This window comes from Coffea eugenioides, chromosome 4, assembly GCF_003713205.1.
Source record: "Coffea eugenioides isolate CCC68of chromosome 4, Ceug_1.0, whole genome shotgun sequence".
Classification (NCBI taxonomy): Eukaryota; Viridiplantae; Streptophyta; class Magnoliopsida; order Gentianales; family Rubiaceae; genus Coffea; species Coffea eugenioides.
The window spans coordinates 7,558,321-7,586,175 of NC_040038.1; the positions used below are offsets into that span (position 1 = coordinate 7,558,321).

The window sequence follows — 27,855 nt, forward strand, 5'->3', positions numbered from 1 at the left end:
TCTTGATATTTTGTTGAAAAATTTAAAAAATCGCCGGTTCACGGTTCTTAACGGTTCACACGGTTCGTCCGGGTTTCAACGGTTCTCCATGAACTTCCGGCTTTAGCATTAGACCGGACCGGTGACATGGCCGGTTCGCGGTCCAACCGGTAGAACCGGCCAGTCCGGTCCTGTTCTGTAAGATTGTCATATGCAAACTGGGAGACCCAAGTTCAAATCATGGCTACACCATTCTTGATATTTTGTTGAAAAATTTAAAAAATCGCCGGTTCACGGTTCTTAACGGTTCACACGGTTCGTCCGGGTTTCAACGGTTCTCCATGAACTTCCGGCTTTAGCATTAGACCGGACCGGTGACATGGCCGGTTCGCGGTCCAACCGGTAGAACCGGCCAGTCCGGTCCTGTTCTGAAAACACTGCCTGTGGATCGTCCTTCAATGAGGGAAGTCTTGGAAATATTTGAAGGTGATGCTAGTGGCCTAAAGTTGCCTCTTAAACCTTTGTTTTATCCTCCGGATTCTCCCATATCCATGCCAAGAAGCAGCAATGGTAGTTCTTCTGATGAGTCAACGGTACCCCTATGGAGCTCTGTGTCCTTAGAAATACAGCAGATGGATGACTAAGTAGTATTACTGCTTTTAGTGAATGCTTTATCTAGTAGATTTGTCCTTCAAACTCTTAAACATGCAACCTAGTACCAAATAAAACGGCAAACTGAAATATCAGTTTAACTTAATAATTTCTACAATTGAGCTTCAATACATAATTTCTTAAACTATTATATTATGTTATCTAAAATAGTGAGCAGTATATCTAAACATTTCCAGCAAATTCATAAGATTGATCTTTTGCAGTGGTGTTGCTGTTACCGGTCAAATTGTTAGTGTAACAAAGCCTTGTAGCCTTTTTTTTTTCTTTATCCTTAGATTTTTCCTTCAAAACGTGTCTTTCGTTTTCATCAACATGCTGAATTGGAGCTAGCCCAAGTTCACTTATGCTTTGCAATCTTTAAAGGGATAATTTCAGAAACCTCCCTTGAGGTTTCTAACAATTTCACTCAACTCCTCTTAATTTTAGAAAATTACACTGACCTCCCTTACTTTTACTATTTAAGTAACATTATAGACCCATTAGGCTAGAATTATACTTAAGTATCCTAAAATACCCTTATGCAATATCATAACATAAAAAAAAGTGAAAAAAAGGTTTAGTGATCAATTTAACAAAAAAAAAAGTAACAAACACTTTTTATCCAAATTTGCTATGCTTTCACGATAATTGTAAACCCAAAACCTCATCAACCGTTCAAGCAAACTCCAATTTAATTCCCAAATTCTATCAATTTTGGTATCACTAAAATCCCAATTTATTGATGTCTATGCCAAGAGCAACCCCATACTCCAATGGCATTAATTAGAAACAGATAAACTAATCTTTATGACAAACCACCACCAATACTTGTAAATCAAACAAAAATGAAAATAAATGAAGATATTAGATTCTAGTGCATAATAGACATAATAGCACAATCCAGAGTCATCCCTTTTTCTCTTCCAACTATAGCCCATTAATTTTATTTTTTTCTTTTCTATCACAACCATCTTCATCATCTCCATCTAAATTGACCATGAAATTTTCATTTGCTCCCTCAATTTGTAATTTTGGAAATTTTGATTCTTTAAGATACGCAAATTATAATACAGAGAAGAAATAAACAAGGGGGCTGATAGTTAAGTACCACGGAAAGAGAGAAATAGACAAGAAATAAATACTTCAAGTAGGTTTGCATGGTGGTGTAGTTTACGGGTGGAAGAGACTGTGGGGTTTTGACAGGTGCCGAACCTGTACAATAATAAATACCTACTCAAGAAAAATACAGATTTTGTATATGGCGGTGAGTAGGGTCGAATCCACAGGGATTAGGGATAATTTGTTTCTTCTAGAGTCCAAAGTATGGGGGGTTTTGGATTAAATGCTAACTAAATAAATTAACTGCAGAAAATAATTAATTAAAGGAAATGATTGGGGAAACTCTAGCCAAGCCGCATAATAAAAGTACCACACGAATTAATAGAATGCAAAGGCATTGCGTTTTCTATTAAGAAGTAAGGAATAAAAGGTGTTTTTCCCGTTGGGGAATATTGTCGAACACCTGGCGTGCGTCAGAGGCCAGTCAGGAGAAAGAAAGAAAAAAACTAAAGACTAGGCTAAAAACTAAAACTAAAAAGTGGTCCCCACACATGTGGACAAAACCTCCCAAGTACTTCTTGTTCCAAGTCTCTCTACGTTGCTTTCTTTGAAACCCAAATGACCAAATGCCTTTTCACTAGCTTGTGGTCCCCCACCAATTCAAGGGCCCAATGATTGAAGCTCTTAGAAGTCTCCATATTTTTCACAAAATCCCTCCTTTTTGGTAGTTTTCTGCTTCATTCCTGAAATTGATTCCAAATACCAAATATGAGTAAATATCAGCAATTAACACAATATTTGTCAGGGATAGAAGGGAAAATTAATAATAAAAATACTAACAAATTATACCCTATCAATTCCCCCCACACCTGAATCATGCTTGCCCTCAAGCATGGGAGCAGCAATTGAACACCAAAATTTTGACAATGGCTATCGCTCTAACTACCGTATTGCCAAGATACTCAGAAAAACATATATCACGCATCACAGTTAAGATCTAAGAAAGACCACTCCGGTTAGCTTCCCAACCACCAACTCCTCCAATTTAAAGCAAACTAATCTAAGAAAAAGGAATGGTTGCTCACATTTATCAGCAAATGGTCCAACTATTAACCAAAATCTCGACATTAAAATCACAAACCGGCAAGCTGACTTATTCACATACTAACACAATCTTTATTTTATTTTTTCCTTTTTTTTTGTTTTTTTTTGTTTTTGAGTAACAAAAGACTTAGTCTATAGCCCTTAGAGCCTTTTGACGCGAACTCCAACATTTGACAGATGGAGGAGCCCGGTTACTCAGCTCTAATTGCTACGGGACCACGCACTCATAGTAACTACTACCTTTTGACGCGAGAATCGACACTTTAGGTGAAGATCCCCGGTTACTCAGTAGTAACAACTAGTGGAGTACAGTCACCTCTTATTTATGATAACATACCACAATAACTAGAAAATATCACAAAAATAACAGCAGCCAGCCTCAAATTTCCAAACATGGAGAACTAAAATTAATAATTGGACCAATTCACATGAAAAATGCCAACAATCATTCCCTATGCCTAGAAAAGTTAACCAAAAATTAGAAAATTCAAGCAATTACCGATATTCACCAGAGAGATGTTCATGAACTCAACCACATTAATTTAATACCCTTTTATTAATAAAACTTGGCAATAGCATAATTAGAGGCAACAATCCAGCATCAAAACTTGGTATTCATTTAAGGACTGACCACTAGAAAGAAAAATAAAATAAAATAAATGAAAAATAGGCAAAAACTAACTAAAAATAAAGGAAAAGCCCCTAGAAACTAAAAACAAAAATACTAGCACCCCAACTGATCTCCCCCCCACACCTAATTCACACATTACCCTCAATGTGATAATGTAAAAGCAGAAGGAAGGAGAAGGGCAACGGTACTTCCCTGAAATCATCAAAATAGGGACGGAGTCACAGCGGCGGTTGAGGTGGAAATTGAGGTGCAGGACCCGTATGGTACATAAACACTCCAACAATGATGTGGGTCGAGGGGTCCTAGACAATTCAATAACAACTACAGCCACCAATAAGGACAATAAGCAAGTCAATATCCACCAATGTGTCTCACTCGACAAATGTCCCACCGGTCAATTTCTCCCAACAATAGCAAATCGTTCCCAACAAGTCAATGAAAATCAACCAATGGCAATAACCAAACAAGGGACACAGGTGCCGCGAGAGTCAATAGACAAACCCAACAGTTATCCCACTAACGGCACAACAGAAATTCCAAGCAAAGTAGCACTTCGTCACAGCCCAAAATATTCCAACATATCACGTCAATGGACTCAATACGGAAATCAGCAAAATAGGACTCAAGTGATACCAAAAATGACCCCAACAAAGCAGTGAATTCAAGCAATTCGAGCAAGTGAAACTCAACAAATGTCACCAATTGGACAGTCAATTACCCACGTCAAACGCTCAAAAGTAGCACTTGAGCCACGGAACTAGCAATTCCAGCAGTAACCAAATAGAAATTGAGAATTAATAATTTTAAGCAACACTGCAACCAGTACCACTGGTGCTCAGACAGGAAAGTATTAAATCAACGACAGCAACTCAACCACGAGAACTTAAACTTTAAAATAAGCAAGTAGCTTCAAATAGCCGCAACAACGATAGGCAAAAGATCTCAACCAGTACCACTGGTGAGTCGCAGGGAAAAATTAATCAACCAGCCAACAAAGCAAATGACAACTAAATACAGCTTCCAATCACAGACAAGTGCAGAAACGGCCGATGAACACACCCCCAAGAATTAATTAAACCTGTCAGCAGCAAAATTTTCCCCAAATACCACAAATTCAACCCAAAAATAAATTAATTAGGTAAGCACAACAAATTTTCCCAAAAATTAATTAAACAGGTAGTCAGAGTAAAAACATCCCCCAAATATCACCGGTCGAGCACAAAATTTCACAAATAGACCACAATGAACCACAAATATATTACAGCACCCAAATAGCACAAAATCTCTGTCCTCAGCTAGCAAATTAAAAGAAATCTGGCCTCAACTAAGAAATTAAAATCTGGCATCAGCTAATAAAAGCAAGTAATCTGGCCTCAACTAATTAATGACAGAAAATTAAATAAGAAGTCACCGGAGTGTTTGACTGGCCGTGGGTGAAATGGAGAGCAGGGTAGGACCTAGTACGCGCGTGTGTCGCACGCACTCTGGCAAGCACGCGGAGGCTGAGTTGCTGCTCTGCCACTCTTGTTGCGCGAGGAGGCTCGGCTGGAGGCGCGAACTGCTGGGCTTGGTCCCCTGAGGAGCTGGATCTGCGCACGGTGGAGTCGCGCAGGAAACTGCTGATGGCTGCTGGTCCGTGCGGCGCGCGGCGTGCTGTGCGCCTGGCTGCTGGGCGCGCAGGAGGCGAGCTGCTGGCACGGGGAGTGCGAGCTGCGCTCGCGCGAGGCTGGGCGCTGGGGTGCAGGCGGCGGGCTGGAGGGGGTTGAGCTGAGCTGGAGGACAGAGTGGTGGCTTGCAGGCTGGTAGAGGTGGGCAGCCGCGCGAGGAGAGAGAGAGATGGGGTGTTGGCGGCGCGCGACTGGGGACGCTCTGAAGCAGGCGGCGGCGTGTGAAGAGTGGCGACCCGGTGGACTGCAGCAGCGGCGGCTGAGGTTGACTGCACGGCGGTGGTCGTGGGCTGTGGGAGGAAGCGCAGGTGGGGATGGCGCAACGGGCTCGCAGGGGAGAGGGCTGCAGCGTGCGGCTGATGAAGGAATAGAAGGAAAAGGGGAAACAGGGGAGCGGTGGAGAAGAAGAAGAAAAAGAAAGAAAGAAAGAAAAAGAAAAAAAAATTTTTTTTTTTTTTTTGGGAATTTTTTTTTTTTAAAATTGAATTGAGATTGGAAAATTCGATTTTTGAATACCAAAACTGAAAATGAAGAAGGAAATTACTTTTATTTAAAGAAAGAGAAAAAATTTTTTTTTTTATTTTTTTGAAAGTGAAAAATTATTTTCTTTGTTTTTGGGTCGTCAAACATGGCGTGGGCACGCCAAGATTAGAGAGCATCCACTGACTTCGAGAGTTACCTTATGCACTTTAACGCGTTCCCTCCTCGCGTGGGCACGCCAAGATTACCTATCCTGATCAGAGTTAGAAAATATCAAGAGTGACTAGTACCCACGTGAGAAACGACATAATTAAATAATTAAGCACTAAAACAATAAAATTAACAATTGAGTTGCCTCCCAAAAAGCGCCTTTCTTTAATGTCTTTGGCTAGACATGCTATGCTTGTTCACGGAGGATAAAATCTTGTGGCTCGCTTCAATGCTTCATCTTCAATATGATCCTGGTAACCCTCATAGATGGAGTAATCTTTGAACACACGAGCTACGGTCTTCCATGGACTAGTTGATGGCGCCAAATAATCAAGCATTGATCGCAATTCTTCATCCACTCCTCCATCAAGAGCATTCAACGGTTCAAGATATTTGACCATAGCTACTCTTAACTCATTCCTGTCATGAGACTCAAGAACTTCCGGTATAACAAAATCAATCTCATTAACAGAAACCATAGAGTAAGAGTTAAGAAAATGCGGGTTAGGGAATGGAGATGGTGTCACCACATTTGATGATTCTTCACTGGATTCTTTCACTTGAATGGGTTGCGGTTGGGGTTCCATTTCTTCCTTTTCGGCTTCTTTTTCAACTGCATCTGTACATCTCTCTTCTTGAAAATCTTGCAGCTCCTCATCACTAGTCAGGCAAATTGCACTCTCATTTTCAACAATGGTTTTCGAGGGCAATTCTTCAAATTGAGAAGCCAGTCGATTTATTCTGGATGTCAATAGACACATTTGATCTTCCAGATTACTCATTGCCTCCTTCATCATCTCATTTCTCCTTTGTGTCTCCTGTTGGAATTGATATGTATTAATAGCTATTGATTCAACTATTTCATCAAGAGACATACCTGACATAGATGACGATTCTTGAGACTCATACTGCTGAAAATTCATTGGCCCCGTTGTATAATTATAATCGGAGTTATCCCACCATTCTTGATCATACCCGTTTGGATTAGGGTTATACCACGTTTGAGACCAGGGTGAAAAATCTCCATAATTATTGAGTGGGACACTCAGATTATCTTGATATTCGGGACACATACCGGTTGAATGATCCCTGGCATAACAAATTTTACAGGTTGCAGCAGCCATTCTTTCTCTAATAGAGTTTAGTGCCTCTGAATATGCAAACTTAGCAAAAAAACTAGCCTCATTGCCTTCCCTGGAAACAAAATCCAATCTATCACCAAAATACGGAGTGTTAGAAGCCATAAACTATATAAAAAAAATATGAGAAAAATAAAAAAAATAAAAATAAAAACAAGATGAACTCAAAAAGAAACAAATTAATCTGACACCAGTCCCCGGCAACGGCGCCAAAAATTGACAGGTGCCGAACCTGTACAATAATAAATACCTACTCGAGAAAAATACAGATTTTGTATATAGCGGTGAGTAGGGTCGAATCCACAGGGACTGGTGATAATTTGTTTCTTCTAGAGTCCAAAGTATGGGGGGTTTTGGATTAAATGCTAACTAAATAAATTAACTGCAGAAAATAATTAATTAAAAGAAATGATTGGGGAAACTCTAGCCAAGGGTACACATCAGAAATGGTTCATGCACTGATCATTGATGCATAAATAATTCCAACATTTAGCAATAGATTAGTTATAGTTGTCATGCACGCGATAAACAACCAACCCTTCCTTAATTTCTCGATAGCTAAGGTACGACCGTTAGCTATTTCTCTAACCCAAAAATAACCCTAGGTACGACTGTAGGATTTAATTTCTAAATTGCATTAATAATTAGAAAAGCCCAATCCTAACCAACAAATACGCTACGAGGGTTTGTTTAAATTAGATCATATGCTCCCCTGACATAAACCCAATTACGCCAGTTGCTACTGAGGTAGAGATAACGAACAATTACGGATTCAATTACCCCTATTTAGCAAAAATAGCCTATATGAATAATTAATTATTGCGCACTAATCAATCATACACAAGGCCATAGCAATTAAAATCAAGAAACATATAAATACCAATAAATGAAGAAAATAATTAAAACAGATTCGATCTCACAGTAATTGTCGAACCAAATCGTCAGTTGTCCCCTTGACTAGAGAAGCTTAACCACGCCTCATGAGAAAATCTCCCCGTTGGGGAATATTGTCGAATACCTGGCGTGTGTCAGAGGCCAGTCCAAAGAAAGAAAACTAGAACTAAACTAAAAAACTAAAACTAAAGCCCTCGATCTATTTTGCTTCTGTACGTTGTCCCCTTTTAAAGCAACAAAAGAAAGATGACTAAAAGCTATCTAGGTGGTCCCCACACATGTGGACAAAGCCTCCCAAGTACTTCTTGTTCCAAGTCTCTCTACGTTGCTTTCTTTGAAGTCCAAATGACCAAATGCCTTTCACTAGCTTGTGGTCCCCCACCAATTCAAGGGCCCAAGGATTGAAGCCCTTAGAAGTCTCCATATTTTTCACAAAGTCCCTCCTTTTTGGTAATTTTCTGATTCATTCCTGAAATTGATTCCAAATACCAAATATGAGTAAATATCAGCAATTAACACAATATTTGTCAGGGATAGAAGGGAAAATTAATAATAAAAATACTAACAAATTATACCCTATCAATAATAATTTGTTCTCTTTTTTTGATACTCTGTGATTGATTTTATCTCCTACCCTGCAATTAAAAAAATCTAAAAAGTGTGTTAGATCACCTCTTTAGTTTAGATGAGCTCGTCTTCCATCTAACTCCTTATACAACCCATTTAGATTCCCCCTCTCTCCTAGAATAGGGTAGTATAAATGTAGCTAATTGACAAAAAAAAATTCTAATTACGCAAAATTTCCCAGTTTGCTGATGGATTTAGTGAGGAAGCAAATGAGGGTAGTTGCCCCTTTTTGTAATTAATTCTTGTATTTATCAAGGGTTTATCAAATATATATAACTGTTAACGTTTGTGGAAAAAAAAAGACAAAAAAAATTCTAATTACGCAAAACAAAATGTTGAACTCCAGGTACAAGTAGAATATAATTTTAGTCTTCTACAAAATACTGTTTATTACTAAAGCTCTGTATGGATTGGATATTTTTAGACCTGATTTTCATAAATTTTACTATAACAGTATATATGAAAAAATTGTTACTATAGTTTTTTATTGGAGTGTTTTTAGAATTTTAAATATTATTGTTGGGATATTTTTAAAAATAAAAATCCCCCCACCTCCACCCCTGCCCTCCTCCTCTCTTCTCTCTCACTCTTTCTCCCTTTCCTTCCTCCCATCTCCCTTAACTTCTTCAAAATTAGGAAATGAAAGAAAGCCCAATTTTATTTTTCTTTTTTTAAGTGCTATAATTGGCTATTTGCCTGATCTTGAAGAAGCATAGGAAGAGTAAGACCAAGATAAGGAGAAGAGACAATGAAAAATCCAAAATGAACAAATTAGCAATGAAAATGCAAAGGTCCTTGATTAGCCTCTCGTGCTTATGGTTGTGTTTAAATAACAAATCCATGCGTGTGGCTTGACTCTTGAATATTTCAAACACATATTAATGTACAAAAGTATTTTTTTTTTTTTGAGGAGAAACAAAAGAGTAAGTTGTCTTTGTCAATAATAAATCTTGAAGATTACCATCGGAATTGAACTAAAATAATCTACCGTGTTGTGTTGATTCTCGAGGAACGAGTAGTGGGACTGGCGTATGAAGTCGTAAGGTCTCCTTGATCACTGCTTTTAAGTAGTCCATTTTGTCCAGATCATCCTCAGAGATTTCTGGTTTTCCTTGAGCTACTTGTCTCACCTCAGTCAGCAATTTCTCCAAGATTTCAGTCATTGTCCAATCCATATCTGTGTGTGTCGTATCAGTCCCAGCAGCGAACATGTCCTAATCATACAAAATAAAGAAGAAAAACAGATGTTGTTTAATTGAAAAAAAAAATGTCATTGAAAGTTGAGAAACTAATATGAGGAAAACATTTGTAAGAAGTTTAGCTCATCAATGGTGAACATCATTAAATACAGATAAAACAGTTTGGTTTGGCATTGTATCAATTGATGTGTTAAAGCTGAAGTATGTAATATTCCACAAGCCTGCTAATACACAAATAAGTGGTTCATAGTACATACTGCATACTGAAACATTTCATTTAAGATTTAGTACTGAAACATGGTAAGATTTTTTTGAATCCTACAAAATGTATTCAAACTTGACTTGATCACTATTTATCACTTGTCATCTAAGTCAATTACTCAAATTGCTCTGCTTGAGCTTTGTATAGTTAACTGTATGCTGATCAAGTAAGTTTGATAAGTGGTTGCTCGACGCTAACAAGTATAATTCTTTGGATACCAAGTATAATTTTGTTAATCTCAAAAAAACTAGTATAATTATATTCCACCTTCGAACGTGCTAAAAACTTTGATTGTTGAAATTTCTATAGGAAAAGCTCTACTTGTTCATTATCGTTAATACATATGATCCTTTATCCAAAAGTACTTATCCGTGGGATGAATTACTATGAAAAACCGTCTAACATCCAAGCCAATAGAGAGGAAAGTAATTCATTGAAAATTCTTTAGCAGACCCCATCTGCCTGACTACAAATTTGCACTTATTTTCGAAAGTGTGTTTAACCACATATCATGGTTATTGTACTGGCTTTTAACATGTATGTGTGAGATAGAAAATTATTGGAGAACGCATTTTCAAGATTAAATTTGTGAAAACCAACCCCATCCAAACTAACCTTTATTCATTTAAAAAACTAGGGGCAAATTACACTTTAAGCCCCTGTGATTTAGTACTTTTTTAGGTAACCCCTTATGATTTCAAAAATTATACTTAAACCACTCATGGTTTGAATTAAAGCGTCAAAATGATGAAATTTGTAATCCATAAAGGAGTCAACTAAAATGCCAAAAATACCTATTTATTACTTGTAGGGGGTTATGTATATAATTTGAAAATCATAAGGAGGTTATATGGTAAAGCACTAAATCATAAGGAGGTTATCTGATAAAATATAAAATCATACGAGATTAGAGTATCGTGCATTTTATGTTTATATATTTTGGTCTTTTTAATCATTTCAGTTTTTAAACAAGGGTAATTTTGACATTTTTATAGGTTCTGTTATGAATGATAATTTCCGTCACTTTGACATTTTAATTCAAACTATGAGAGAGTTATATATAGTTTTTAAAACTATATGGAGTTATGTAAAAAAATAGCTATACCACGGGGGGTAAAGTGTATTTTGCCCAAAAACTAGTTTGAATAATGGGTGCTCATTAAGAGCGGGTTCAAGATTAGTTCTTTTTAAAAAGTGTAGTTAATTTAATTTGAAAAAGTGTCTAAATGTAAGATGCGCAATAATTGTGATTGTGTAAATTCACATGATAAATTATTTGTAATTTAAATGTATTAAATCAATGCTCACTAGGCAACCATTAGAAAAATCTTTAAAATTTAATGCAAATTGAATAATAAAATGAAGGTATTCTAAGTTTAGATCGGATATATACAAAAAGATTTTCAGGACAAGAGAAATGGCATAAGCCAGCACGGTAGAAGAGCCTAATGAGTTTATGGTTGGAGTACCCTACAAACAAGATTTCTTACCAAAATGATTGCTTTGAGACTGTCAAGTTCGAGTGTAAAGCCTGTCGACTTTTCCCCCTGAATTTCAAGCAAGATATCCACCAAATCTGAGCCTTTTCCCTCTATACCATCATCAGTGTTAGCCTTTCCATTTTTCCTATCTTTGTGCTCCTTAATGACACCCTCCAGAAATTCATCAAGTTGCTTAACAACTTTTTCCACTTTATCATCCAAATCATTAAGATGTCTCAACCATCCAAGCCATGGAACAAAATCTCCTATATCAGTAGTACCTAACAACTCAACAAATTCCTTCACGATTTGCATACTTTTGCTCCCATCTTCCCTATCACTGTACTTCCTCCCCAAGGCCACCCTACAAATCACATCATTTGTCAGTGTCATAAGAAGATCACTCAAGTTTATGGCCGATAAAGGTGGCGAAGAAGCCGAAAAACTTGTAATCTTTTCAACGATAAGTGAAGTCTCTTCCTCTCTTACATATCGAAATGATTGAACCCTCTTATGACTTAGAAGCTGAAGCACACAAATACTTCTCACTTGCCTCCAATACTCACCGTAAGGTGAGGCTCCAATATCCTTGCTGCCATATAGAAGCCTATCAAATATGCTTGTTTTAGGCCTGTTAGCAAAGACTAAATCATGGGTTCTCATGATTTCACAAGCTGCATCAGCTGAAGAAGCAACAACCACGGGCTTGCTGCCAAAATGAACCAGCATGAGGGAACCATATTTTCTTGATAATGATTGAAGTTTGCGGTGAGGATATAGCCCGAGTTGGAAAAGATTTCCAACAACTGGAAACTTCGGTGGAGAAGGTGGTAACCTTTGTTGGGGTTTAGAAGAAGCATAGAACCATATGAAAAGGGTTAGAAGTAGCAAAGCCACGGGAAGAAGAGAGGAAAATGTAAGATCCAAAACAAACGCCATTACATGCTTCTCGAAAATTGGAGAAAGGGCCAAATCAAGAAAGCACAAGTTTATTGTTGCTGCTACAATTGGCCATATGCCTACTTCATTAAGTCGAAAAGGATCAGCAGAATTCTGCTTCTGTTCTGATGATCCTTGAAATTTCAGTTTGTGACGGTAGCAAATGCATCCTCAGTAAATGAATCAAGGCCACACATTGGAAACAATATCTATAAAGCCTGGCCGACTGTTTTGACTTTAGTAGCTGTAGTGAAAGAACAAATTTTGGATGATAAGTCCTACTCATAAGCAAATTCCAAAAATTGGATTGGACTTATATTCATACATGTTGAAATTGATTTATGATCTTGAAATTAGCAGCAAAAATAACAAAAAAAAGGGAAAGGCTTATTTCCCTCTCCAATATTAATAATATCAAGGTCACTGTAAAGCTTAACTAATACGATCAAAATTAATGACAATTATTTGTTCATTAAGCAATATTGCTTAGTGCCTTACTTGTCTTTTGATTTTCTTATTAAGCAATAAGAATTTTCAGGGAGAATTTCCAAGAGCTACATGCAGGCTAAATATAACAGGCAAGACAATTTACATAAGTTCTCAACTTGATCTTGTAAACCTTGCCCTAGGACATGCTAAACTTCTCTGTGCCAGGAGAGAAACTAAGGAGAATATGGAGTGGCAACAACAAGTATAGCAAGTTTTCTATGCACATCGATGCCACCAGCTTCAGTCATGTCCATGTCCTCTGGTTTTCCTCCATCAGGCAAGGCAAGGTCAAATTTGTGCAGTAATTTTGCTAATGCAAGTTTATTGATAGCCATGGCAAAGGTCTTACCCGGGCATCCCCTTCGGCCGGCACCAAATGGGATCAACTCAAAGTCCAAACCTCAAAAATCTATACCAACATTCAGAAATCTCTCTGGCTGAAATTCCTCTGGCTTCTCCCAAAGCAAAGGGTCTCTTCCAATTGCCCATGCATTGGCGATTACTCATGTTCGAATCGGTATATCGTACCCCATTACTTTGATGTCTCGAGTTGATTCTCGAGGAACTAGTGATGGAACTGGGGAATGAGGCCGCAGAGTTTCGTTAATCACTAGCTTTAGATATTGCATTTTGTCAAAATCATCCTCAGTTATCTCTGATTTTCCTTGGCCTAAATCATTTGTAAGTGTTACGAATAACTCAGTCAAGTTCACAACTGAAGAAGAGCAGTTTTGTCTAGTATGTTCAATCATAAGTCTCTTCTTCTCGAACATGTCGATAGCTTTGAACCCTTTTGCTACTTAGAAGTTGAAGCACACAAACACTTCTTACTTGTCTCCAATACTCACCATAAGGTGTAAATGCCACGTCCTTGGAACCATAGATGAGTCTAGCATCAATGCCTGATTTTGGCCTGTTCGAAAAGACCAAATCATGGTTTTTCATGATTTCACGAGCTGCATCAACTGAAGAGGCCGCCCAAATGAAGCAGCATTAAGGGACCATACTTTTTTTATAACGTTTGGAGTGAGCGGTTGGGAAGCAAGCCAAGTTGGTGAAAATTCCCAATTACTGGGAGCTTTGGTGGAGATGGTGGTAAGTTTTTTGGGGATTTTGAAGAAGCATGGAAGAACCATCTGTAGAGGAAGAGAGTGAAGAAAACAAGGGGAAGAAAAGAGAAAGTGTAGGATGCAAAAGAAACACCATATTGCCTTCTTGATGCCTGAAGTGAATAAAGTGAGAAACTTAAAAAGTGATCAGTTGTAGTGTTCACAGGATGATCCTACTTATAGAACTTCACTTTGTTCGTTGTGTATTCCCAAAAAAATTGCACAATGAAAGGCTCTAATCTCTGAATTGTATTCTATTTATGGATTAAGAAAATGAACTAGAAGTTTTTAATCCTTTTTTTTTGTAGATAATTGCGCAATAAAATAGGCTCTAGTTTTTTATTTTTTTCGTGTGCTGACTTTTTTTCTTCACAACCGGTCAGAAAACGAGTTACAAAGCGATATTCATACGAGCCTTAGCCTGGGCCGCCTGGCTGATGAATGATAGATCAATCTATTCTTCCTGTTTTAGTATCTTCATATGCAATTAGAAGGTGAGAGTTTTATGGCAGGAATCTTTTAGAGATGTGTAATATTTGTGATTTCGATTAAGATAGCCTACATAGAAAGGCCAATAAATAGGTTTGCACAACTGGATTTATTCTATCAATGTTTGACAAAGATGATAAAATAAGGTAGGGCAAAATACACTTTACTCTCTGTAGTTTAGCATTTTTCACATAATCCCCCTATAGTTTAAAAATTATATATAATCCTCTTACGATTTGGATTAAGATGTCAAAATGACGGAATTTACATTCCATAACAGAGTCAACTAAAATATCAAAAGCACTTCTATGTAAAGTTGAAAATTATTTATTAACCACGGGGGTTATATATATATTTTGAAAATCATAAGGGTGTTCTATAGTGAAACACTAAATCATAAGGAGGTTATATAGTGAAATATAAAATCATACGGGATTAGAGTGTCATGTATATTATGTTTATATATTTTGATCATTTCAGCCATTTTAGTTTTTAAACAACGGTAATTTTGATATTTTCATGGGTTCCGTTACAAATGATCATTTTTATCACTTTGACACTTTAATTCAAACTATGAGAAAGTTAAATAATAACCTTTAAAACTATAGGCAAGTTATGTGAAAAATCGCTAAACCACAATGGAGTAAAGTTTATTTTGCCCACTAAGATATTTGAGCATAAGTATTTGGTGGTTTAATTTCATGGATTTTTTAATGGGCATCCTTATTGCTACACTTAAATTACTCTTAATTTATCATGTGAATGCACACACTATCCTCGTTTACACATATCAACTCACCCTATTTAACTTTAATTTTTTTCTAAAAATTAACACATGAGCTCCACCTTAACAAGTGCCCATTAGATAGATCTACTTTCATTTGTCAATAGCTAAGATTAATTAAGTATTGTAAGGGTTTCATTAATTGGTGTCCAATAGGTACTCGCTAAGAGAGTTCAAGTGCAATAAATATATTATGTATTTTCATATACTAAGTTTGGTAGAAATGAAATGTATTAATGAGTGTCTAATGAACACCGCTAGAAAAATCCAATGGTCATATGTGTGCAAAAATTGTTATACATTAAGCACACTCTAGCATAAACATGTACACAGTTAATGTATATTTTCTATGATAACCTGAAAAATCTGAGATTTGACATATTAAAAATATTCCAGTCATGAAACTAGTGCCTCAACAGGAGTGGACGTGTAAATCATCATATTTTGGTAAAGCCAACCATCTTTAAATCCCCACACACCAGGAGTTTATAAACAGCCCACATGCATCAAGAGGCGCCCTTCAAAGCTTTTGGGTGCTCCAAGGCTGCTGAGTGAAAATGATTCATATATTTTACCAATGCATAGATGAAATAAACTCTTGTTTCCCCTAAATGTTGTCTTCTTGCTTCTCACTGTCTAGGAATATTGTTATGCTTTGAAATGGGAGAGTTTTGATCAAGCAAGATTAGTGGGTATACAAGATACTGGAGTTTATTGAGAAATTCACGCAAACCCTTGAGGCTTAGAAAACTCCAACTTCCATTGCTTTGATATCAATTTCTAATCATCGAGTAATTCTATGTTTTGGCTGAACATTGCAGCATTGTTGCAAGTTGCACCGGAGGATCTTCAAGTTATTCAAAGTTGATCGAAATCCAGAGTAAAAGGTTTGGAGTTCCAAGTATTAACTTGCAAAACCAAATTTTTTTTTTTTTAAAAAAGACTTTTTGGGATGTAATGTTTCTGAGAGATAAAAAATTGGAAATATGAAAAAATGATTAGAGACATATTTAAGAAACATCCAAAAAGAATTAGTCAAAAAATAGATGTCCAGACTGAAAATTAGATTACAATAGACAAATATGTTATGTTTACTCCATTTCTACATTATTGGGTTTATCGGAGAATCTTAAAGTACACCAATGTCTAGTGTCTGTAATTGATGAAACGTTGGAACTCACATTGCCATCTTTAGGAGTTTTGTAATATATATATATAGTAATAATTTGATGTTTGTGAAATAAAAAGGTGATTGAAAAATGTGTTCACAAAAAATGTAAAAATTTTCTGTAAAAAACTACAAAATAAACATTGGCATGCTTGCAATTTGCACCCAAAAATTATCAATTGATTCAACATTAATCGATGATTATCAAGCAAAACTTGAAGCTCATAGGAGAGAGGATCAAGATTGTTAGAATATGTTCTTATTTGTGATTTTTTTTTTTTACTTGCACTATAAACATATTTTTCAAATACTATTTTATCTTTTTAACCACATTTATATTTCACATATATTATATCACAAAAAAAAGGTTCTACAATATTATTTCAAATAATCCATTATCCAAACACAATTTCCCCGTACGGGAAAACAATTGTACTACCACTTCGTAGTTCATACAAGTAACGATGGCCGGGACAAGGCCCAAAAACCATTCAGCATGTTTGTTACCCAGCCCAATATACAGATCCCAGATTCAACCCAACCTTGTCAACACCCTAACTCAACCAGGATTAGATTCGACCCTCACCCACTAACTCTAGTTAACTCAACTCCCAGCCCAAAGCGAATAATTCAATCGCGCGCAACAGCGAAGAATCCCATAAACCAAACCCACCAACTAAAAGAACGACGTCCCAGAAACGTACACGTGGACGGCCAGATTTCATCTCAACCGACAATGCTCATCCTCTTTAGCTTTCTGTGGCGTAGGGTTAGCCCTTCCTCAACCAACCCCCAGTTATCATTCTCTCCCTGTCTCTCTCTCTCTCCCTCTCTCCCCTGTTGTTGAAACTCTCTCTCTCTAGATTTCTTCAAACTCTCTCTCTCGGAATAGTTTTGCATAGTTTTTTCGATTTTTTTTTCCAGAGTCTGATTCTTGTAGTGATGGAGATGGAGCGCATGACGGAATTTCCCCACACCCACATGGATCGGAGGCCGAGGAAACGGCAGCGTTTGGGTTGGGATGTTATGCCTCAAGCTCCAGTTCCGATTCATCCTCAGGTGGCTCCTAAGGTATGGGATTTGTTCTGATTTGCTAAAGATCTGTTCTTTTTTGGGTTTTTCCTTTTTCTTGATTTTGTTTTGATAGATCTGGTTAAGTTTATTAGGTTTTTTCTGATCAGGTATGCAAAAGGTTTAATTTTGATGTGTAGATTAATTGACCTAGGGTTTCGTGAGATCTATAATTTTTGATACGGTGTTTTTTGTAGTAAAAATTTACAACTTTTTGATTTTTTTGGTTCAATTAGATTCTTTGTTTAAATTTTTCGTCCTTTTTGATGTGCAAATTGAGTCGATCCAATCTTTTCAACATGCTTTTTGTTTTCCAGATTTTGAACGGGTTTCCCTTTAAATTTCGCTTAAAAAAACTGGCTTTAAGAACTTTTTTTATTTTAAACCGAGTATGTGTGGGAATTGTTCTATGGGGATTCAATTGAATGTTTTGACTGATTTAGCTGCTATTTTTTATTACTCTGTTGAGTTATTTTTATCCCAAATCTGCATAAAATGGGAACGAGAAGGGTAAAATTATGCTTTGTTTGGTGAGATTTGTTATCTTAGTACTTGATGTTTGAGAGTTGACATATTTTCTGTCTTCTGTTTGTGTTGTTTCAGGTTGTATGGTATTTTTATTTGATTATTTAATCATGTTGTTCACCTAAACTCATTGACAATTTAGTTTGTTGGAAGGATAGGAGGTGTACCGAGGTAATCAAAATTAATTTTGTTATTAAATAAAAATGTGAATGGGTGCCTGTGTGTAGGCTCAGCTAGGGTTGTTTTGTGGACAAGAAGTTGGAAATGTGACAAGCTATGCATCTTCAAGGGCAACCCCAGACCATACTAGTTCCCTGTTTGTTAAGGGTGTGGCTGGAACTGGTTCTCCCCCATGGCGAGGAGATGACAAAGATGGGCATTATTTGTTTGAGCTTGGAGAAAATTTAACTTCGCGCTGTAACTACTTTTACCATCATCCAGAAAATTATGTTTATAGTTTTGTTCTCATGTTTGAATGACGTGGTGAATTTTTGCTTATTAGATTTAGTGTAACAAGTAGCTGTATAGTTCTGTTGGTTGGGATTTCAAATTTTGCATGTCTTTCATTTTATTTTGAATGTTTTGGACGTAGGGGAAATATTTCTGTTCTTCAATAACATTGAGGTTCTTGATCTTTAGATAAGTATAGCTTGTATTTTTTCACTTCTTTAGTGTACTACTCTTCTGACTTAAGATGTTCTGTTTTTTATTTCTGATTGTTGCTGCAGATAAAATTCACAGCAAGATGGGCGAAGGTACTTAGTGCATTGTGCTGTCTGTTGGTATTCCTTCCTACATGTCTATACATTTCATCTGTACTCATATCTGCGGGCTTTATTCAGGCACATTTGGCCAGGTTCTAGAATGCTGGGATAGAGAAAGGATGGAAATGGTTGCCGTTAAAATTGTGCGTGGCATTAAGAAGTATCGGGAAGCTGCCATGATTGAAGTTGAAGTCCTCCAACAACTTGGTAAACATGATAAAGGGGGGAATCGGTGAGTATCAATGTGCTTTTGTCACTCATCTCGTTTAATTGTTGATGCCATTTTAGGCTCTTGTGTAATGTGTTGGTTGTTGAGCTGGTTTATCTCTTGCAGTTGTGTGCAAATACGGAACTGGTTTGACTATCGTAACCATATCTGTATTGTAAGTATATAGTGTGATTGATTTGGTGGATTAATTTCCCCAACTTAACAATATTTCGGGGGTTAAGATTGTGGATGAACTTAAATGGTTTTAACAGGTCTTTGAGAAGCTTGGACCAAGCTTATACGATTTTCTTCGGAAAAACAATTACCGGTCATTTCCCATTGATCTTGTCCGAGAGATTGGCAGACAACTATTGGAATGTGTAGCATGTGTGTAGTAATTACTTGTTCTAGATTTTCTTTATTTATTGCAGCACATGATTTTTCACAAAGCATGATAGTTTCTTATTGTGTTATATGTATAGGCATCTTAAGTATTTACATCCCTTGTTTATTGTACAGAATTGCAGACAGTCTATGTCTGCAATCTGTCCATCATTGCCTTTAACTTTATTTTTGGCTTCAAAATTTGCAGTTATGCATGATCTGCACCTTATCCACACTGATTTAAAGCCCGAGAATATTCTTCTTACCTCCCCAGAGTACATTAAAGTTCCTGATTACAGGGTAATGATTTAGGTGTTCCCTTCTTGTGGTTGGAATGTTTGCATGGGCTTGTGCTTGAGCTAGCATTTTTCTAATACAAAACACTGTATATGACCTTGTTTTATTAGTTTGTGTGATCTTGCTTTCTACTTTTTGTGTGTTCTCTGTCTTTGGCAGTTTTAACCTATTGGATCATTAATCTTTGCAGGCTTCTGCAAGGTCACCAAAAGACAATTCATATTATAAGAGAATTCCAAAATCAAGTGCCATCAAGGTGATTGATTTTGGCAGCACAACTTATGATCGTCAAGATCAGTCGTACATTGTGTCAACTCGTCATTACCGTGCCCCAGAAGTCATTCTAGGTAAATGGAACTTTTTAATAGTCATAGGCGTGCTAGTGTGTGTGTCGCTCTCACACTCTGCAGTAATACTCATATGGGTACCTGTAATGCTGAATTATGCAGGGCTTGGATGGAGTTATCCTTGTGATGTATGGAGTGTTGGGTGCATATTGGTTGAGTTATGTTCGGTATGATTCTTTGCTAGCTCCTGGATTATGATGTTTTCTCATCCGCAATGCATTTGTATGTATATTCTACCTGAATCAGCCCTGATCGACATTATTTGATAATGTGCAGGGAGAAGCTCTTTTCCAAACACATGAGAATTTGGAACACCTTGCAATGATGGAGAGGGTACTTGGTCCCCTGCCCCAACATATGCTGAAGAAATCAGAGTGAGTGTTGTTTATTAGCCCACTTGTAATATCTGGTGCTGTAAGTTTTCAAGGGCCTAATCTGTTCACCTTGTTTAATCTAGCCGTCATGCTGAAAAATATGTTAGAAGGGGTCGACTTGACTGGCCTGAGGGAGCAACCTCCCGTGATAGTATTAAAGCTGTTAATAAGTTGCCTCGGCTTCAGGTTTGTGTATTATCTAGAATTTTCTAAGCTTCTCAGCTTAAGGATTATTTTAGTGGTGGAATAGTTTTTGCTCCTGATTTTGAATGTGAATGAAATATCCTTCCACTTCCAGAATTTAATTATGCAACATGTGGACCATTCGGCTGGGGATTTGATACATCTTCTACAAGGTCTTCTCAAGTATGAGCCGATGGAGAGGCTAACAGCACGTGAGGCCTTGAGGAATCCGTTTTTCACCAGGGATTATCTCAGGAGATCCTGACGATTTCAATGGAGTAAGATTGTGCCAGGGAAGGAAATGCAATGCATGCTGCTGTTTGTAAACCATGGAAAGTTTATTCGTGCTGGTTCTCTATTAGTTACTTCTAGTTTGAATGAAAGATAACAGCTGTTATCTATTCTACACTCCAATATCAGCAATGGAAGCAGCAGCAGTTTGTGCATATCGTTGGTAAAGATGCTGCAAAGGCAGTTGCTGTGACATCCAATTTTGGCTTCTGAAATCTGAAATTGTTCTCATTTAGATTTTTAGTTATGGGAATACTAACACTGACTGATGAAGTTGTGATATGAAGCGAGGGTTTGGATTGTCAGCTTTGTACAAAGTGCTTACTTTTGACTTTCAGATTAATGGTACATAGTGTGACCCTCGTGATTATTTCTAGGTTTAATGGAAATGTCTCCTTTATTTTGTCTTGGCTTTTGTTTTTCGCTCCTTCTATGGATAATAAAACTGCCGTATTGCCTCGCGTTTTAGTTTTCTTTGCCTAGTCATTTTTTCGTTAATGTGGCTTGGGAAGCAAACGCAATGCAAGATGCTACTCGAGGCGTTAAGAATTTAGGGCTGATAATTCACTGGAGCCGAAAAATTGCAAAGGAGAATAGAAGAAGTTATTGCCCATAGGAGTGCAATGGATACTGGATTAATCTTTTATATTAAAAGTACACTAGAAAAAGAAAAAAATTGGGTTCGACAGGCTATTGTGTATCTTTTGAGTTGTTCTGCAATCGCTTGCTAGCCGACTAAATTAGCTATCGTATCAATATGGGGAGATTCGGTAATGGTTCTCCCTAATTATGTGGGAATTTGTAGTTGAGCACGAGCGCTTAACACCAGTTTAAATAAATTGATACGATGGGTTAAAAAAGAAAAAATCCATGCGTAACTTCATATTCAAATTTCTGCAGTTCTGCGAATCAATGGCCGGTGCAGATTTCCGAAGCCAAAATTTGCAGATTTGTGAAACCAGAATCGGATGCTAATGATCAATGCCGGTTTTATTCCTCTACGGCCTCCAATATGAAGTTACGCATGGATTTTCAGTCTTCTAGCTAATAATTATACCCCCTGCAAATGCTAATTCTCAACAGTCCTGTTTGTTACGTACTGTGCGAAACTGGTTGTATCCAATTCCTTGCTAGACTTGTCTCAGGCTCTCAGCATTAACATATGAACCGAGCTATACCACCTTTAACTTTTCTCCTTGGACTGATCAACATTCTATTTCGGTTTTATGATTTTGCTATGTAAAAGTAGAATAGTCATTGAATTTGCTCTTCAATGATAGCTTGCTTGATATTTCTATAATTAGCATGACAGGAGAAAACTGAAAAGGATTGAGCAGAAGATAGAATGGAAGAATATCATAATATTCTTGAAAGAGCCATCAGCACATCGTTCATGGTAGGCCTGCTAAGGGGGTCTTCTTCCATACAGGCCTTGGCTAAGCATGCTAAATATAAGGCATCATCCACTGGATAATCCTTCTCCAAGAGAGGATCCATAAACTGTTCCAACATCTCCAAGTAGCCTGGAGAACCTTGATGAAGCTCTTTATTTGCTGCAGATTTGAGAAAATTCTTCAAAAGTTCCCCATTTGTAGTGGCTTCTTTCCCTGATAACAACTCTATTAGGACTACACCAAATGCATAGACATCCACCTTAGTTGAAGCCTGCCCGTATTTAAGATACTCAGGTGCCAAATACCCTTCTCTGCCCACTATTGCTGATTCTTTCGAGTAGTCTTTACCCTTTTCATTATTCACGTCAAGCGGCTTTGCTGATCCAAACCCTGAAATCTTGGCCCTCCAATCTGCAGTCAAAAGAACATTTCTGCTGTTTATGTTCCGATGAACATAGGTAGGCTTTGTGCAGTAATGTAAGTAGTGCAATCCCTCTGCAAGGTCAAAAGCTACTTGGGTCCTTATATTCCAAGTTAACTGCTTACCTACATTCGAGTGTGATAGGCACTCTCTTAAGCTACCATTTTCAGCAAGCTCAAACACAAGGTAAGGTAAGGTTCCATCATAGAAACCTTCTAGCTTCACAACGTTTAAATGATTGATCTTTGTCAGTATGCAAATGATGTTATTTGCCACTTCCCTTGAACTTATTTGCTTAATTACCATGCAAGAATCACCAATTTTGCCTCTATAAACTCCTGCACCCAACAATGAACCTTCACTGAAGTTCTCTGTAGCAACCATGAGTTCCTCCATGCTGAAATATGTGAATGAGTGTTTCAACTTTGACATGTCATCAAGAAATTCCGAGCCGAAATTTGACCACCTTGGAGCTCTTCTGGACAAGTCCTTAACTGTGTCTTGGCCGTTTTTCCTCCATATGAAGCATACTGTTCCATAGATCATAGCAATACAAAAGCTGGCAGCAAACATTACCCCTCCCAAAATTGCAAATAAGTTCTTGCTTTTTGTTTCTGTTTCTGATATACCTGGAACCAAAACTCCAGGACTAGATCCTTCATCTTGAGATGAAACAATAGCAGCAGGGTTAAGGAATGGTTTGTAAGTCAAGGGAACGAGCAAAGTTGTTTGAGGGAAAATGGCGTGAAATGGTACTAATCTGTTTGCATCTGCCAACATTTTCTGCGGGATATCAAATTTCAGACTAATCAAACTTGTATTATCATGCTCTAAGATGGGATACGTCACAAGATAATTTATGCCATTTTCAATATCAGACGTATTAGGACAAGCACATTTTATAGGCACTTGGATGGAAGAAATGCTTTGATTGTCACCTTGAAAATCTTGATTATAGTCCCTCAGACTTGCTGCAGTCATCAACCCTTCAAAAGTACCACAAGCAATTGCTGATAAAGAGTCTGAGCGAGATGCATTATGCTGATAAACAGCACGAGAGAACTTGGCTTCTGAGCAAAAGCATGTAACCGGGATGACAATTTCATAGCCAGGTTGGAGTAGATTTTGATCAACTTGGGAGAAGTTGTTGTAAGATAGGATTTCTGCTATGCTTGAACTGAAAAGAGAAGCAATGGAATTAAGTGTTTGATAATCTTTTTGAGCTCTGTAAACTATAAAAGTTTCGCATGAAGGACTATTGGGGCTGCATTGGTAGTTGGAACCAGGGGCTTGGATACCTGAAGTACAATTAGAACTGTCATAGCTGTGTTGAGAAACCGCTGTTCTGATCATAAGAATCAGGCAGCAGCAGCAGAAGATCAATTGGAAGAGGGACATTATTTTTCTGGACTGGAAACTGAAGAGCAGAAGCCAAATGGAGAAGTTAAGAATTCGTAGCAGATTAGGATAGGGCCGAAGGAGTCCAATTTGGAAGTTTGCATGAACTGAACAAATCAAACTTGCCGCCTTGCCGGCTCTGCATGGTTATTTTTAACTATTCCTTCATTCTTGTGAATATATAAGTTCAAAGAAGTTAAAGTGGAAGAACAACTGGCTTTGCCATTTGAATTTTTACCTTTTTTTTTTTTAAAATGATTCTGCCCTATTTCACGACACTATGTCCAATTTAACAAAGTATTGGTTAGTTTGATCCTAGCAGCAAAGTTTAGATAATAAAGTTGTCTAGTCTGCTTTTATCCATGAAAAACCAAATGGGGGAAAAAATTAATTTGATATATATATATGCCTTCAAATATTGTACTTGTATAAATATTTGTGCTTGTAAAACTTCTTATTCCAAAGTATTGGTTAGTATAAGATTTTTTTTCCTCTCACTTTCAAAATCATATTACCATTCTGCCATCGGTACAGATTTAATGAAATTATAATGTTTATATACATAGAAAAAAATTGGAGTAAGATTAATATTTGCTTTAAAAAAATCATATTACCGTTAAGGTTACATCACTTTAACACTAATACATTTAAACACTAAATTATGATGACAAGAAGTACTATTGGGCAAATCTCATAGTACTTCAACTTTTCAATACAACCTTTTAATTAATTGTTTGTTTGGTCTTTTTTAATTTTTTTCTCAATACAAACTATTTTTAATTGTAAGTCTGTCTAGAAAAATCCTTTGTTTGGCAGCGTTAGCATCAAGTTGTTTTTTTTTATTTATTATTATTTAGCTTTAGCCTCAAGTTGTTTTTTATTATGATTATGCCCTTTCCCAGCTGACATTTGCTCATGGACAGCTTTGTAGCACCCAGTATCTACCTGATGGATATCACTACATATGAAGAGAATGATTCAAATTATATATATACTAGATTGTTCTTCCCGCGCCAGGCGCGGGGGTGGCTGTGAATTGTGTTTTTGTTGCATGTGTTAGAAAAAATTTTGAGGATTAATTGAATAGTAAAATGAAATATTTGAAACAATTGAGGAGCAAAATTGAATAGTTTAAGGGCTTACAAATTTCAAACTTGTCTTAATTTCGTTTGAGTTCTTTGAATTTTTAATAGTATTATTAAATTTGTCTTTTAATGTTGCGCGCATATATAAAGTGTTCTGGATTTTAATATTGATAAAGTTTTTCCACATGAAAGTTGTAGAAAATAATAGTTTGAAGTTGCTAAGACAATAAGGGTTTGAGAGTGAATTAAGCAAAAGTTGAAAAGTTGGAATGTTCGCTACAAATTCCATGATACAGAGGCAAATTCTCATGCTATTGTCTTAACAACTGAGGTAGCTTACCTGTTGAAAATGGCAGTCAGGAACCTGAGGTACTTTGTATTGCATCTGAAAGATATTATAACAATTGTTGCAGATTGGAGATTGACCTGCTGGATAAGAGTAGTTAGTAAGCAATGACACTTAGAAAAAGTGTTATATAGTTAGGCAAATGAACCTGAATTTTGCAGTGTATTGGATTGCAAGGCTTGATGGAGACATTGCAGTTTTGAAGAAGAACCTAGAGAAGATAAACATAACCAAATCAAATTCATAGTGAAGAAGTATGGGCTTTAAGCAGGTAGGACATGCCCCCGCGTGAATGGTCCAGCGGCGGCACCTCCTCCTAGTAAACCTCTAGGTCTCAGGTTCGAGTCCCTGCGCTGCTGGATTCCTCCGCGCACTTATCGTGCTTGGGTCGGGTTAGGGCGCCAAGGCCCGGGCCGCAGGGGATTAGTCGAGCCCCGTAAGAATTGACCCGGACACCCCTGTGTCGACAAAAAAAAAAAAAAAAAAAAAAAAGCAGGTAGGACATGGTATATTAATTGAAAGTAATATAACCTTGCTCATATATTGAACAGTCAAACAAAGAAATGTTGAGATTTCCTTTAGACTGGTCAGGAATGGTTGCAATAACTACAAATTTATAAGTATATAATCAATCATCTGATTGTTATGCAATGGCTAAGTACACTTACGAACTGCTTATAAAAACTATACAATGCATGATGAAACGAATAAATAACCGAACAAATAAACAAATAACTAAGTCTCTCTATGTGTGTTTTTATGCATGTAACAGTCTAGATAAACCTTCATTTGCTACAAACTGGACTTTCAGTGGCCAGCATGCAAAACTTCGTTCTCCAGAAACTTCATTAGACTGTAATTGTCTTTGCACATTTTTAGACCTGATGCAATTCTGAGAATGGATACTTTCTTCGCAAGACTGCTTATCAGCAGGTTGCAGTGCATCAGGTAATAATTATGATTTGTACACGCAAAATTGGGAGACATGAATTGTCCAACAGTCTAGACATCATTAGATGAAGTCTCCCTTATTCCCGACTAAAATTCTTAAACAATAGCAGAAATGAAATGGCAATGCAATAGCATTAAATCTACCCTTTTTCCAATTAAAAATAGTCTCATCATCAATACATAAAGGCATCTTAGCCTGCAATTAATGATCAAAATTGCTGCCAGCTGATAAATTCTGAGCACTAATGGATTCTTCACAGCATTTGTTAGGATGGTTATCCACCAATCCTAACAGACAAACAATCACACCGAATAATTATCATTCATGCAGATGAGAATTGTGATCGATACTAAATTTCAATAAGTAATTACAATGAATAATATTTGTACCTTCATCAGGAGTAACTTGCATGTCAGGGCAGAGCAAAATCACAGCTTTGCTACCGGTTTCTCTCTGAATGAATAGTTTTTTTTTTTTTTTTTTGCTTTCCTCTTTTGATAGGCCTCTCTCTGCTTGAGACGGCGCAATTCTTTCTCTTCAGATGATAACATAGCACATTTCTCCCTCAACTTTTGATTATGAATAGCTTTTCGCGCAGCTACCTTATCGCTATTACTATAACTACTCATCCTATGATATAGTTAACTATGCTTTGCTTTATACATTTAACAATGACGAGTACAAGCACTTTAATATTACTGGCTAAAATTCACAAATGAGAGAAAAATGTATTTAGTTAATGCTTCTTCGAAAAAGATGGATCGGAATATAAATCAAATTTCATGCAACCATGCAGATGGAGAAAATCAAAGCAAAAGTAACCAAATATAGGTGAGGAAACATTACCGATCAAAAGATCTGCACAAGTATTAAGTAGTTGCTGGAAAAAAAAAGAATAAAAACGTCAAAAATGCATGCATGCAAACCATAAATTCACAGTGAACGGAACCATGCAGCACTAAAACATCCAAAGCAAGAGGAAAATAACTGACTAGTTGTTATTTATTGAAGAATATGCATACAATAGAAAAATCATCAAAAAAAAAAGTGAATGAGATTGAAGCAAAAACAAAATCTTAACATCTATAGCAAAGAGAAACAGAAAAAAAAAAAATCATTACCAGCAACGAAAATGCAGACGGGCAGATGAATTTAAGTTGAAAGTAACCAGAAGCAATAGAGCACTTGAAATGCAAATGCTAAAAGAACAAAGCTTATATCTATGAGGCACAGTACATCTCTATCTCCATATTGAGTTTTTGCACGTATATGATTGTGATTCTGCTGAAAATGGCATTGGAAACAGTAGAAACATGCAAGTAGATACAAAAAACTTACTTTCCAATTTTAGCCTCAATCAAAAATATCATCATAACCCATAAGAAAAGCATCTTTGAGGAGGAATTAGTAAATTGGGGCCTGAAATTACTATTTAGTGATTTAACATAGCAATC

General features: G+C 36.9%; 3 protein-coding genes and 1 long non-coding RNA gene across 6 annotated transcripts; 1 reads left to right on the plus strand and 3 right to left on the minus strand.

Annotated features, from left to right (window-relative positions):
- Window positions 1-505: 505 nt before the first annotated feature.
- On the minus strand, window positions 506-12,322 carry LOC113768925 (cytochrome P450 71A3-like). The gene is made up of 4 exons (XM_027313426.1): window positions 11,393-12,322; window positions 9,572-9,655; window positions 4,908-5,447; window positions 506-595 (listed from the first exon to the last, which is right to left on the minus strand). The coding sequence occupies exons 1-4, from the start codon at window positions 12,320-12,322 to the stop codon at window positions 506-508; spliced, it is 1,644 nt and encodes a 547-aa protein (XP_027169227.1).
- A 4,863-nt stretch (window positions 12,323-17,185) lies between these two features.
- Window positions 17,186-21,273, plus strand: LOC113769473 (serine/threonine-protein kinase AFC2). Of its 3 annotated transcripts, XM_027313926.1 has the most exons (12): window positions 17,186-17,432; window positions 18,185-18,374; window positions 18,686-18,712; window positions 18,800-18,953; window positions 19,056-19,104; window positions 19,202-19,316; window positions 19,522-19,613; window positions 19,801-19,957; window positions 20,060-20,124; window positions 20,234-20,331; window positions 20,415-20,517; window positions 20,630-21,273. In XM_027313926.1, exons 1-12 carry the CDS (start codon window positions 17,304-17,306, stop codon window positions 20,777-20,779), a joined length of 1,329 nt encoding a protein of 442 aa, XP_027169727.1. In that variant the 5' UTR covers window positions 17,186-17,303; the 3' UTR covers window positions 20,780-21,273. The 3 variants fall into 3 exon arrangements, with proteins under 3 accessions (XP_027169727.1, XP_027169728.1, XP_027169729.1); XM_027313927.1 differs by lacking the exon at window positions 18,185-18,374 and having other exon boundaries at window positions 17,344-17,432; XM_027313928.1 differs by lacking the exons at window positions 17,186-17,432; window positions 19,056-19,104; window positions 19,202-19,316 and having other exon boundaries at window positions 18,282-18,712.
- Window positions 21,274-22,161: 888 nt separating this feature from the next.
- On the minus strand, window positions 22,162-24,018 carry LOC113768926 (protein LYK5-like). The gene has a single exon (XM_027313427.1). The coding sequence runs from the start codon at window positions 24,016-24,018 to the stop codon at window positions 22,162-22,164; it is 1,857 nt and encodes a 618-aa protein (XP_027169228.1).
- Window positions 24,019-25,475: 1,457 nt separating this feature from the next.
- On the minus strand, window positions 25,476-26,844 carry LOC113767614. Its single transcript, XR_003468036.1, has 3 exons — window positions 26,791-26,844; window positions 25,598-25,660; window positions 25,476-25,529 (listed from the first exon to the last, which is right to left on the minus strand). It is a non-coding gene; the product is annotated as an uncharacterized LOC113767614 (long non-coding RNA).
- Window positions 26,845-27,855: the final 1,011 nt, after the last annotated feature.